Source organism: Cercospora beticola, chromosome 4 (genome assembly GCF_033473495.1).
Source record: "Cercospora beticola chromosome 4, complete sequence".
NCBI lineage: Eukaryota > Fungi > Ascomycota > Dothideomycetes > Mycosphaerellales > Mycosphaerellaceae > Cercospora > Cercospora beticola.
The window spans coordinates 2,175,034-2,186,968 of NC_088938.1; the positions used below are offsets into that span (position 1 = coordinate 2,175,034).

An 11,935-nucleotide genomic window follows, 5' to 3' on the forward strand; every position below is an offset into this window, starting at 1 on the left:
TGTGTTGTGCGCCTGCTGCGCGGAAGTCGCTTGTGCGGGAGCGCGCACTGTCGTAAACGTGTTGTGCGAGCGTTGTATTGTTGTGGTGCGAGAAGAAACAAAACAGTCTCGCGCACCTGCCGGAAAAAGTGGGTCTGGTGAATTGACTGAGCAGCAAACAATTCTGAAGTGGCAACCTTTCGATCCCTCACTCACCGCAACGACACCGCACTCTTCATCTTCAGTCACACAATAAGTCACTTAATCAATCCATCCCTCACTTTCTCCATCACACTTTTGCAGTGCCGCGTCGAAACCAGCATCATGTCGAAATCGGACGAGCACCGCCTGCGCGCCTTCAAAACCATCTTGGATGACATCGGGGAAGACAATGGCAGATATCGCAACAAGCCAGCCCAGCTGGCTAGAGTCGCTGAGCTCATCGGCAGTCAAGACCTCAAGCTCCGGCCCAGGCGCGGCGAGGTGAAGACACCGACAGCTGAAGTCTTAAGAGAGGCCTTGTTGAGCTTCTCGAGAAAAGGCCGTGGCAATGTCAGCGCCGAAAGCCTTTTCCAACGAGGGCCCCGTGCGCTTGATCAGCATCAGAAGAGGAAGTTGGGATACCCGGAAGAAGCCCGCACGGAGGTCGCCTCGAGCAGAAGTCGCAAGACTGAACTTGAGCGATTGAACCCCGAGTGGGCTCAGCCTGTGCAACTTGGAGGCGCCGATAGCGCCCGCAGTCAATCTTCTGCTAATGGTGGAGAAGCAATGAGCGCTTCTACCCGTCCGTCTGCTGCGCTGGCAGACGCAGAGGTCCTGCCACATCTCCCTTCAACGACATCGGGCACAACATTCCCGCCATTCCCGCCTGCTGTGCCGTCACTTCCAACGTACCGTTCAGCACTACCGCCACATGCGCAGTTCGAAACAGTCACGACCAATGAAGATCATGTGCAGCAAGCAAGAACAGATGGTACGGACGTCCGATCCACACAGTCTCATCTCGAAAAGTGTGGCAGCAAACGCAAGCACGAAGCGGAGCCAGAAGACGGGCTCCCACGCAAGCGAAGTGCGCTCGGAGATGAAGCGCAGCCTGTATCGAGTATGACAAGCCGCAATGAGAACGATGAAGCTATGCCAGCAGTCCGCGGAACAAAACGCAAGCATGAAGCAACTCCAGGAGATGCTGGCCCACGCAAGCGATTCGCGAATGCACCCGGTGCCGAGTTTGCAACAGACGAAACGAGCGCAGGCCAAGGTGCTGAAGGATTGCCGGTCTCCTCGAGCAGTGAAGGGCACGCAGCAGTGGCGACTTCAGCAAATCTGAGTGGTACCTCGGCTGAGGCACCACAAGATCCACAAGATGTCCCAGCAGTGACACGATCAGGCCCAAATGAATCAACAAGAGCTTCGAATGCGGATACGGAGCCACGGTCGATTCAACAACCACAACTGCTCAATGTTGGTCAGACCATGACCTGGTATGAGCAAGAGCCGACTGAGAATGCTGAAAATCGGCATGGCACCAAAACTGGTCCAGCTCCCTACCCTGCTGGACTGAACAGAGTTGAGGGCATAAGGGAAGAGATTCAAAGCATCGTGATGTCGATCGAGAGCGCGACCCATTATTTCCTGAAGACGTCGGGTATGGGAGATATGAATCCATCAATTCCGATGAATCCGTGCGAAGACTTGGCGAAGCTGTACAAGAGGATCTTTTGCCAGCCTTCTGGATCTTGGTGGAAGATTGAGGCCGCCCGAGTTCTCAGCACTAATATCACAATGGATGAATGGTTGAGTGCCTGCGTAGGCGCTATGATTCACGAGCAGGTGTTTCTTAAGCCGGTTCCTTGGCGGTCGCCAAAGCAGTTGCTCGACGACATGAAGCATGCCAGGCCGTACTTCGAGCGATTGCTTCTGGACTCGTGTAACGAAGGTGAGTGCTCTCGAGGGCCTGGCTACCTGATATAACTCAAGGCTGACCGTGTGATGTAACAGATCGATACCGAGAACTTGATTTCTACGTGTACAAATCCGGACAGGAGCAGATTGATGAAGGGACTGCATTCGAAGATGAACACGTCACGCCCGTCGCCACAGAACTTGCCAGCCAATGCCTCATGCTTGTAGTCCAGCAGATGAGGCAAGCCAAGATCGGTGTTGCGATTTCTGACGATGCGCTCACGAGAGCTATGACCGAGTACACCACAGTTTTTAAGAGAGCCCTTTTCCTACGAGGCCGGTGTGAAGTCTCCCCATTGGATTTCGAGTTCGACTGGCCAAAGCCAAAGACACCTTTCGATCGTGAATGGATGACAGAAATCCGGCGCCAGGATGACTACGCCAAGGATGTGCAAATATGCGCATTTCCGGCCTTTCGTGCGCGAGGGGTGAACCAAGGAGTCATGGCATACTTCTCAGAGGCGCGAGTTTACTGTTCATTGAAGCCGCAGCTCTGACCACGCCATGCCTTGCTTCGTCGGTATGCAATGATGTCGGATCACGATGACTAAAGGCAGGATACGAGGTGATGGAGTGGTGGCGATATCCATGGGAAACAGGTGACATCTTGACTAATCGAGGATCTTCTCAGCTTTGACTCCCAGCCTCTCGAGGGTTGATTGAGTTGGCTGAGTCGACTTCGTGGGCATATCAATCCAGCCTGCTGCGTGTGCTCGGTTGTGCGACTTTGACTCCCGCCTCTGGTGGTTCGAGTTGGTTGCGTAATCAGAACATTGTCGATTTGGGTTCGCGATGCGAGACCGATTTGAGAAACCTTTCTGGACCGACATGGGTATTACGATTCTCTCCTTCCCGCGGATCTGCGAGTCTTGTCTCAGACGTTATGGTAGAGGAGGTATGGGGAGACAAGCTGCAGTTTGGACGCAGGAGCAAAGTAGTTTAATGACACCAGAATCGGGCTTCGGCATGCTCAATTATCTTTTGACGTTGCATAGCTCCGCCGAGACATTTGGCAGCATGTCATGGGAAACTCAGAGGTGTGGAAGAGGAAGGGAGGTCGCTTGCGACACAGAATTTTGCGGGAACAGCCGCTAGCCTCCCTCTGCACTCATCCAATGACCGCCGCCACCTACTATCTCCAACGTCCCACGTCTCCATGCAAGTGACTCGGTGAATGTCTATACTGAAGAGCAGGTTGTATAGCTCAGCACACTCTCTCCTTGTCACGTCTCGCACTAATCACACTTTGCGCCGCTCATTCACCAATATGCCACCAACAGGTAGCACAGAACTTCTTTTCTCCACCCATTACCCCAACCTGACGACTTTCTCCAGAGACCAAGCCTCGACCGATTGTTGTTTCTGGCCCTTCTGGCGCCGGAAAATCCACTTTGATCAAGCGTCTGCGCGCCGAGTACCCTGATCGCTTCGCACTCTCCGTCTCCCACACCACCCGCGAACCACGAGCTGGTGAAGAGCACGGCAAGGACTACTGGTATGTGTCGAAGGACGACTTCAAGAAGAAGGTCGAGGAGAATGGTTTCATCGAGCACGCACAATTCGGCAGCAACTTCTACGGCACAAGTGTACAGGCCGTGAAGGATGTGGCTGAGCAGGGAAGGACCTGTATCTTGGACATTGAAATGGAGGTGAGTTCATGAGGATACATGTAGCCGCAGAAGATGGCACACGTACGAGCGCATCTGAGGAGGTCCTGACAATACGCGAAACGTAGGGCGTCAAGCAAGTCAAGAAGACAGACCTGAACGCACGATACCTCTTCCTCCAGCCCCCCTCTGTCGAGATCTTGGAGCAGCGGTTGAGAGGACGGCAGACGGACAAGGAAGAGGCCATCCAGCAACGACTGAAGCAAGCCGAGAAGGAGATTGAATTCTCGAAGACGCCTGGCGTCCACGACAAGATCATTGTCAATGACGACTTGGAGAAGGCATGGCTGGAGTTCAAGGCATTCTGTGTGCCAGAATCATCCTCGTAGCAGTCGCGAGTGTCAACGTTTGACCGGCGTGAGGGTCACAAGAGATCATACGACAGAAGATACAAGGTCGAAAGTCAAGTCAACGGTATAGAGGCGAGGCTGCACGAAGCCGGCGCATCGGTCAATCAGCCTACATCACAATGTCAGGGATGACATCTTCGAAGTTCCATGCATCTGCTAGGCCTAGACCCGATACAACTCATCCGCGCTCTAGGGCTTTAGGGTGTTGTGCTCGCTGATTGGCTGGACTTAGCCACAAAACTGATGCCAACGGAAGCGATATAGCAGTTCAGCACAGCATACAATCAGGCTTACAGTCAGCAAAACGCTCCTCGATCTCCGCACAATAACAGCCATTCAGAAGCGTCCGAAATGTGCTCATCGTATATCTCGATGTCACACCACCCACTGTACCTTCCCAAAACGACCAGTTTCGGGCTGCCAAGAACGCCTGAGGTGCTTTGAGCATGTTTTCTGGAAAGGAAGTTGTGCTTGAGATATCGCCGCACCTCGTCGAACCAAAGAAATGCAATCGTCGGCGCCGCTCCCGCTGCCTTAGCACGCAACCCCACGTGCGAAGAAGGGCCCTGGACTGCGTGGCTGTCGAACTTTGTTTCGAGTGAAGTCTGGGCCTGCATGTGCAAGAGCGGTCAGCCATCTTGGGGATGAGCAGATATGAAAAGACTGATCCTCGCCCATTTTCTGATCCAGTTCTGATGAGACAAAGGTGCTCAACTCCATCCCAAGCTCTGGCTCTGGCAACATGACTTCCACATCGATACGATTGGTACTGATCGTCCTCGCCTGTCTGTGGACTCCTTCTGCCTCTGCCTCAGAAGCTTCTCAAAGACCTCGCGGGTCTGGCTTCATTGGATATGGTAACTCCAGTCCATCTTGATTTGTATGTCAAATCGGCTAAGACTACCAGGCATCTCGATGTACAAGCCCACCTGCGCCACAGCTTGTCGTGATTCGGTCAGCAATCCGCTCAATTGCAATGGCACCACGGACCACCACCACATGGTGAAGCGCATGGGTGGTATGTCAATGGAAAAACCGACTCCAGAATGCTACGCCAACAATGATCGCTTTTTGCAATCCGTGGCGTACTGTGTCTCGCAGCACTGTCAAGACGTCGAGCCCTGGAAGGTCGAGCAGTGGTGGGCGAGACGAATGCCGGGTAAAATTCCTGGCCAGCCAAAACCGAAGGAGACTTATCAAGAAGCGCTGGCGAAGGTCATCATCCCACCAAACACCACTATTCCCGCAGACGAGATGCTCATGGACGAGAACACACTCGTGGCCGGGGATACCTACCTGGCAAATTTCAATGGCGATGATGTATTCGAGAGCAATGAGTCGACGCACGTTCGCTTCGGGTAGGTCACTTGTGTGCAGTCCTGCATGTATGCTGACGTAGAACAGTTTGATCTTGCTCACCACTGGCGCGGCGATTCCCATTGCACTGTCCCTACTTCGATTCGTTCCATTCCCGAAAACCTTCGTCAGTCGGTTCAATGCTGTCCTTATTGACCCGCCTGTGTTTGGTACGAAACACAGTGTCGCCTGGCTCAACACCTTTATCGCTCCTACTCGCGGACAGGCGTTCTTCATCGCATATCTCTGGACCATCAACATCGTTCTATGTTCTGTGGGATATCACACAAGGCGGCCCAATTCCTGGTTCGCAACGGAGGCACAAGAGATCGCGACTTACATCTCCTATCGAACTGGAATCCTGAGCTTTGCCAACGTTGCACTCCTCGTGCTTTATGCTGGCCGGAACAATGTCCTCCTCTGGGTCACGAACTGTTCACACTCTACCTTCCTGCTTTTACATCGCTGGATCGCCTTTATATGCGCGCTGCAAGCATGCGTGCACTCTGCCATTCTGCTGCAAATATACGTCAATCAGCCAGACTACGATTATATGTCTGAGAGCAAGAAGCCGTACTGGGTCTGGGGAATTGTCGCCACTCTAGGCTTGGTCGTTCTCCTACCAACGTCGATCCATCCGATACGGAGAAAGGTCTACGAACTGTTCCTTGCGTGGCACATTGTCATTGCCTTCTTCATCCTCATTGGCGGGTACTACCATGTCGTACTTTGTTTCGGCCATCAATGGGGCTACGAAACTTGGCTGCTCATCGCGTTCGCGTGCTGGGCTTTTGATCGTGTCATGCGGATACTTCGCATCGCTCGCAATGGAGTTAGGACTGGTGCGGTCACAATTATTGACGAAGACTACATTCGGCTTGACATCCCTGGAGTCTCTGCTGCGGGCCAGGCCTACCTTTATTTCCCGACTCTGACTTGGCGCGTCTGGGAGAACCACCCGTTCACCGTTGCAGGAGCATTGACTGCCACAAACACAGCGCAACCATCTGAGCTCAGTTCGCGATCCAGCATTCAAGATCCTGAAAAGCTGCCTACCCATGAAGTCCGGCCCGTTGCTCCTGACGGTAGGCGATCGACACCAGGCTCCTCCCAGCGACTGCAGGCATATCGAGTTGGCCTCAGTTTCTTCATTCGCACGCACACTGGTACCACCTCCATGCTCCGTTCTCGGAAGACTCTTCCAGTTTTGATTGAATCCTCGTATGGGCAGAATGTCTTCGGCGACCACGGAGGCAGCGACCTCTCCTCTTACCCAAATTTGATCTGCATCGCTGGTGGCGTTGGCATTACTGCCGTTCTACCTTTCCTAGCTAGTCACATCGGTCGCAGCAAGCTATTTTGGGGCGTGCGAACAGGCGGGCTCGTGGAAGCTATGCATGATACCTTCGCTGAGCCCGCATATGCTGGCGCTGACATTCAGATCGCAAGGGGAGAAAGACTGGACTTGAGGGCTATTCTGGAGAAGGAGATCAAAGCCGATGCAGGTACTGGCACTGCGATTGTAGTGAGTGGACCACCGAGCATGGCCGATGATGTGAGAGTCATTGCAAGTGAACTTGCCGCGAAAGAGGAGGACTCTGTGATCGCTTTTGTTGAGGAGAGCTATAGTTGGTAGGACAGACAGAACAGGGCAAGAGGTTTTCCATGCTCTCACAGCTGGCAGAAGCCAAATTCAGCTGATGATCTGGGCAGCCAAGTCCACAACTTTACTCGCTCAAAACGCCAGAGTGCAGCGCCTTATCACCAAGTACAGGCTGGACATGACATCTCGAATTACTGGAAGAGGGGAATTTTAGATGTCATGCGAGCGATCCTTCTTCTATGTCCAGGGGACCAGCGACATTTGAACACATTTAGCGTACGTAAACCTTCGCTCTCGGCCATTGTAGAGCGCGAGACCCCGAAACGAGGAGAGTTCGGTGTCGCGCGATCCTGGAGATCCAATGCGCGAAGCTTGGCTGGAGTCTTGGCTTTACCAACGACGATGCTCTCTCCTTAAGTCAAGGCTGCATTACTCAACCGGCTAGAGACCAATCTCTAGCTGACCAGCTCAATCCATTTGGCACGTTAATCTGAAAGGCATTTGTCAAGACGCATGGCTTGTCTCGATGTGGACACAGATGCGAATCGAGAGCTCGAGACAAGCCACTGAACACAACATGCGTATGGACAGTATATCCTCATACCACCGGATGCGTGCACGGCTAGCTCGGCGATGAAATGCCTATTTAGGTCTCGAATGAGCGACCGCGAGCTAGTCTGGCCGGTCTCGCGAGCTCGCTATCCACCATGGAGGTTAATCGCCCTAGAGGAGAGTAGCCAGAGCGGTTTGTCAGTCTGATCAGCTTGTGTATCCACTTGACCTCATACAGAGCAGTCGGGCTTCTGTGGCAACGAGGCCGAAGACACAGCGGAGGCGATAACGACGGCGGGCAAGATGGCGCAGTTTAAATAAGGAGGCACAGATATGCCTGACGACAAGATGTGAAAACAGCAGCGTTTGCATCATTCGAGGACAGTTCTGAGTCTACGCAACACCGCGAGCACTACAATGTCACACCCGACGATTGACACAAAATACTTGATAATCGGAGCAGGTCCAGCAGGATTGGCGTTGGCTGCTTTCCTAGGACGCCTTGGTTCGTGACTCTCAGATATCACGCTGCGAAGCATTGACAATACTAATCCATGGCAGGTTTGGAAGGTATTGTGATTTCAAAAGCAGCATCTACAGCATATGCGCCTCGGGCACATTGCTTCAACCCGTTCGGCTTTGGTAAGGATCGCAGCTTATTACGACGTTGGCACTATGAGCTGATCGAAATCCAAAGAGTGCTTTCGCGATATCGGTATCGAAGATGCTGCTTTGGACATGGCATTTACTGGCGACGCTACGTACTCGATGCGATGGTGCCGCGACATGAGAGGCACGAATTATGGACATGTACGGGGCTGGTGTGAGCATCCGCCCACGAAGGTGTGTCATAAGTCACTCCCTGTCGTGGAACGAGCTTGGAAAGCTGAGGAACGGGACAGAGCATCCTGACCGATCTATCTCCTTGCGGCTTTGCGGAGTTCACTCAATCGCAGATGGAACCACTGCTGTTGAAGACTGCCTCACAACATGGGTTCACTGTGCGATACTCCACCGAGCTGATCCATATTAAAGAGACGACAACAGGGCAGCCTCATAAGTCTCTTTATGAGTGCTCTGTTCGCGATCTGGTGTACGGACAGACATATATCATCCGAGCTTCGTACGTGTTCGGCGCAGATGGTGCACGAAGCCACGTCGGACGAGCACTGAGTTTTCCTTATACTGGAAAGCCAGGCGGCGGCAAAGCCTGCAATATACTTTTCCGTGCTGATCTCTCTCACATCATGATCCCCGAGCGACACGCAGGTCTTCATTGGATCCTGAAGCCAGATCGGGAGAATGGATTTGGTATTGTAGCGCATCTGCGCATGGTACGGCCGTGGAATGAATGGATCCTGGTTGGTTTCAGGGGAGATCAGAAAGATCCTTTCGAAAACATGACCACCGAGAGTCCAGAGCTGGTCAACATCATAAGCGAGCTCATTGGCGACAAATCAGTCGTCATCGAGGTCTTGCGCTTAGACCCATGGAGTGTACGAGAAAGTGTGGCCGACCGCTACGACCAGCACGGTCCGAACGTATATCTGCTTGGCGACGCTGCTCACCGTCATCCGCCTGCCTTTGGTCTCGGAAGCAATACCTGCGTTCAAGATGCATACAATCTTGCATGGAAGGTGGCGTACGTTGATCGTGGGCTTGCAGGACCGGGTCTACTGGCTTCTTATTCGCGCGAACGTCAGCCCGTAGGATCGACTCTGGTCAAAGCTGCCAATGAAGGCCTTCGTGCGCACGCAGTAGTTTGGGAGTCCTTGGGCATGTTCTCTGAGTCTCGATCAGAGGGCGCCAAGCATTTGAAGCAGATCACCGCCTCAGACGAAGCCGGTAAAGCTGCGCGTCAGCGTCTGTCTTCTGCACTGGACCAGATTGGACACGAAATCCAGAGCTTGGGTATTTGCTATAACCAGTGGTACGACGACTCTGATGCAGTATACACGCATGACGAGCCCGGTCCTCGCTCAGGCATTCCTGAAGACCCGGTTGCAGACCCGCTGATCACGACATACCCGGGCAGCCGGCTCCCGCACGCGTGGCTCGACGTCCCAGATCGTGGGAAGAGGATATCCACGCATGATCTCGCCGGTAAAGGGGCTTTCTGTCTTCTGTTTGGCGAAGGCGGCGCATCCTGGGGTGATGCAGCTAAAAATATCACGCTAAAGACTGGAATTCCGATCAATGCTCATGGCATTGGACTTGGACTTGAATATATTGACATTGATCGAACTTGGTCGGCGCGTCGAGAAGTCAGTGAGGATGGATGTATACTGGTACGACCGGATCGGTTTGTCGCTTGGCGTGCTCAAGAACTGGAGACAGATTGTGAACAGAAGCTTATGCTTGTGCTGAACAGTATTCTTCGTAGGGATTGATTAGTCAACTTATTATTCGGGCTGAGATAAGAGTGCAACGGAGCGACAGAGGCTACAGTATGTTTTTTCCCAAGTCTTCTGACATTGACGTCTAAATTCTCCTTAATTGATCAAATATCATAGCTCCATTGATCCGGTCTGTGGCTGCAATCGGGCCCGAAATAAATCAGGACACATGGAAATGGAAAGTTCTCAGCCTTGGTGGCTTTTATCGTGCAGTTCAGCTGGAATAATTGTGTTCCAATCAGACTGCGGCCCAACACAAGCAGCACTTTTTAGTGGAAACGTGGTCAGGTTCTTGCATATGCCGAGGATTCGTCGTGCAGGGTTTCTATTCCTGCCGCATCCTCTACGGCGCTTGCTCCTAGCAAGGCTGTCGCGACGTATCAGCTCAATATGCCAGTATTTCCTGCAGCTTTCTGCTTGTATGATACCGACAAGTGTTGCGTTGCTTTCCATCATGAGCCTTCGATACAAAGTCCTGTTTTTGGCGCTCACGCTGCTCGTCAACACAGCAGAGTGTGTGACACAAGCTCGACTGAAATTCGAAAAATGGTTCCCTTACTATTCCGAGGAGTTCCAAAGCATTCTGTCGAACTGCACTCAAGAATTAGAAGCATACCGCGTCAACAACAGAACATTCTGCTACTCGAACTGCGCATGCGTCGCCGACTGCATACTCGAAGAGGTCAAGGAGACGACGAAGTCAAACATGGCCTCGGCATCGATCGTGCTGGGTTTAATGCCTTCTGTACTGGCTTCGCTAGCACCAAGTATAGCAGAAATGGCATTACTGTCAGCACGTGCTCCCTTCCTAGCAGGCATATTGTGCTTTGGCTGCCCGGCAGCACGTTACGGCGGTATGCCAGATGTCAAGGCCGTACTAGCCGCGAAAGACTCCAAGGTCCTGGCAGCCTTCCAGAGTTTCGTCCAGAATAGCTCAGCGAGCGCGCGAACCGTGCTGAGAATATGTCTGTATGGACTCGCCCTGGCATCAGTGGCCAACACCGTCGAGATGTCCATCAGAGTTGATATCAGAACGATCTCGGGCTGGCGGTGCGGCCAACTGTTCATGCCACTGATGTGGAGCGAGATGACATTTGTTACTTTCGTATTAGGCATGATTGCTGTGCGGACGAGAAGATCGAGACCGACCGGCGATACAAACCGAGAAGACGATCAGCAGTATTTGATAGCCAACGCTTCCAGGACAAGATCCACTGTCAGCAATTTCCGATTCGACATGGACAACTTCCGCCGGCTGGCGAGCGCCGAGGACACTGCAACGACGGAGCCCATCTGGTTCTTCTCGCTCTTTGCTGCAGTAGCACAGACTTCGTTCGGAGTTTTGGTCCTGTCGTCGCTCGTGTTCATTTCCATCGTCGATTCGATACCACTCTTCGTTCGATATGCTGCTAGTTGCATTGTTGCGCGCTTGATTGTGACTTTTGAGCTGACAAGCGCAAGGCTTGAACGGACGGAAGACCAGGGTTCTTATGGTATGCTCGAGCAGTCTGGAGTGGAGCTACAAGATGTTAATGCAGCTCGAAACTCTGTTGTCAGCACAAAATAAATGAAGGTGCTGGCTCCTGGGTGTGAAAGAAAGTGGACTGTATGTGAAGAGATGAAATCACATCAGGACGGCTTCTGCTCGGCGTACGTGGCCGACAGTAATGAATCCTTTCATCGTCTGCCTCACGATGAGAATGCCGAGGGTTGTAAAAGAACGTGGTCCAAAACGATCCAGCGCGAACAGTCTCCACTGAGTCCGGCGTGAAGCATTCCATGTCTGCTCCATGAGGCTGCCTCAGCTCATTGTCTTGTGCGCTTGTCATCAATCGATTCAGAAGGCATTAGAACATGCTCGTCTGCGTGATGTCTGCCCCCGGGGACGCGTTTTGTGTTTGCAGGTCGGTTTTACGTCAAATTTGGCCAAAAATAAAAAATTGCACACCCATTACAGCACCCCCACGACGACGGCGAGGACAATGGCAAAAAGAGATGCCCTCTACTGGATTCGAACCAATGACCTCATCATCACAGGCTACTGAGGATACTAGTGATGCGCTCTACCCC

The 11,935-nt window shown here is 52.7% G+C and overlaps 5 protein-coding genes across 5 annotated transcripts; all 5 read left to right on the forward strand.

Moving 5' to 3' along the window:
* Positions 1-303: 303 nt before the first annotated feature.
* RHO25_006491 (uncharacterized protein) lies at positions 304-2,438 on the forward strand (the record flags this gene model as incomplete). Its single annotated transcript, XM_023597315.2, has 2 exons — positions 304-1,915; positions 1,978-2,438. 2 exons carry the CDS (start codon positions 304-306, stop codon positions 2,436-2,438), a joined length of 2,073 nt encoding a protein of 690 aa, XP_023452863.1.
* A 770-nt stretch (positions 2,439-3,208) lies between these two features.
* On the forward strand, positions 3,209-3,937 carry RHO25_006492 (uncharacterized protein; the record flags this gene model as incomplete). Its single annotated transcript, XM_023597316.2, has 3 exons — positions 3,209-3,221; positions 3,277-3,590; positions 3,677-3,937. 3 exons carry the CDS (start codon positions 3,209-3,211, stop codon positions 3,935-3,937), a joined length of 588 nt encoding a protein of 195 aa, XP_023451733.2.
* A 936-nt stretch (positions 3,938-4,873) lies between these two features.
* RHO25_006493 (uncharacterized protein) lies at positions 4,874-6,950 on the forward strand (the record flags this gene model as incomplete). Its single annotated transcript, XM_023597317.2, has 2 exons — positions 4,874-5,316; positions 5,363-6,950. The coding sequence occupies 2 exons, from the start codon at positions 4,874-4,876 to the stop codon at positions 6,948-6,950; spliced, it is 2,031 nt and encodes a 676-aa protein (XP_023451732.2).
* Positions 6,951-7,886: 936 nt separating this feature from the next.
* Positions 7,887-9,859, forward strand: RHO25_006494 (uncharacterized protein; the record flags this gene model as incomplete). The annotated part of the gene is made up of 4 exons (XM_023597318.2): positions 7,887-7,974; positions 8,031-8,111; positions 8,167-8,312; positions 8,372-9,859. 4 exons carry the CDS (start codon positions 7,887-7,889, stop codon positions 9,857-9,859), a joined length of 1,803 nt encoding a protein of 600 aa, XP_023452544.1.
* A 460-nt stretch (positions 9,860-10,319) lies between these two features.
* On the forward strand, positions 10,320-11,432 carry RHO25_006495 (uncharacterized protein; the record flags this gene model as incomplete). The annotated part of the gene is made up of 1 exon (XM_065602793.1): positions 10,320-11,432. One exon carries the CDS (start codon positions 10,320-10,322, stop codon positions 11,430-11,432), a length of 1,113 nt encoding a protein of 370 aa, XP_065458865.1.
* Between the last annotated feature and the right edge of the window lie 503 nt (positions 11,433-11,935).